The sequence below is a fragment of the Corvus brachyrhynchos genome, unplaced genomic scaffold (assembly GCF_000691975.1).
Source record: "Corvus brachyrhynchos isolate BGI_N302 unplaced genomic scaffold, ASM69197v1 scaffold105, whole genome shotgun sequence".
NCBI lineage: Eukaryota > Metazoa > Chordata > Aves > Passeriformes > Corvidae > Corvus > Corvus brachyrhynchos.
The window spans coordinates 2,784,217-2,785,069 of record NW_008238452.1 but is presented as its reverse complement, the minus strand read 5'-3'; the positions used below and the strand labels follow the sequence as shown (position 1 = coordinate 2,785,069).

The window sequence follows — 853 nt, the reverse complement described above, 5'->3', positions numbered from 1 at the left end:
CGCCGACAGTGGCACCAATGGTGTAGACCACGGCTCCTATCGGATTGTGGCCGGCAACGAGGAGGGCCGCTTCCGCCTCAACATCACCCTCAACCCCAGCGGTGAGGGAGCTTTCTTGCACCTGGTTTCCCGTGGAGGGCTGGACCGGGAGGCCACCCCCGCCTACCAGCTGTTGGTGCAGGTGGAGGACAAGGGCGAGCCCCGTCGGCGAGGGTACCTTCAGGTCAACGTCACTGTCCAGGACATCAATGATAACCCACCCATCTTCAGCCAGACACTTTACCAGGCACGAGTGCCTGAGGATGCGCCTGTCGGGGCCAGCGTTCTCCAGGTCACAGCAGCTGATGCTGATGAGGGCACCAATGCGGACATCCGCTACCGCCTGGAGGGAGGTGATGGCAGCGGCGCTGGGGACGGGGCTGGCAGCCTCCCCTTTGAGGTGGACCCTGAGAGTGGGGTGATCCGCATCCGTGAGCGCTTGGACTACGAGATGCGGCAGCAGTACTCGCTGACCGTCCAGGCCATGGACCGAGGGGTACCGGCGCTGAGCGGCCGGGCCGAGGCCCTCATTCGCCTGCTCGATGTCAATGACAACGAGCCCCGGGTGAAGTTCCGCTACTTCCCGGCCACCTCCCGGTTTGCCTCTGTGGATGAGAACGCGGCCCCTGGCACAGTGGTGGCCCTGCTGACGGTGAGCGATGCCGACTCTCCCGCGGCCAACGGGAACATCTCCGTGTCGATCCTGGCGGGAAACGAGCAGCGGCACTTTGAGGTGCACAGCAGTAAGGTACCCAACCTCAGCCTTATCAAGGTAGCGGCCGCGCTGGACCGGGAACGCATCCCGGCCTATAAC

General features: G+C 64.4%; 1 protein-coding gene across 1 annotated transcript in view; it reads left to right on the top strand.

Annotated features, from left to right (window-relative positions):
- Position 1: 1 nt before the first annotated feature.
- Positions 2 to 853, top strand: part of FAT4 (FAT atypical cadherin 4) — a gene marked incomplete at its 5' end in the record, with an annotated part of 124,444 nt that continues 123,592 nt past the window's right edge. The window contains 1 exon segment of the mRNA XM_017736892.1: positions 2 to 853. Coding sequence (XP_017592381.1) covers positions 2 to 853 — 852 coding nt within the window.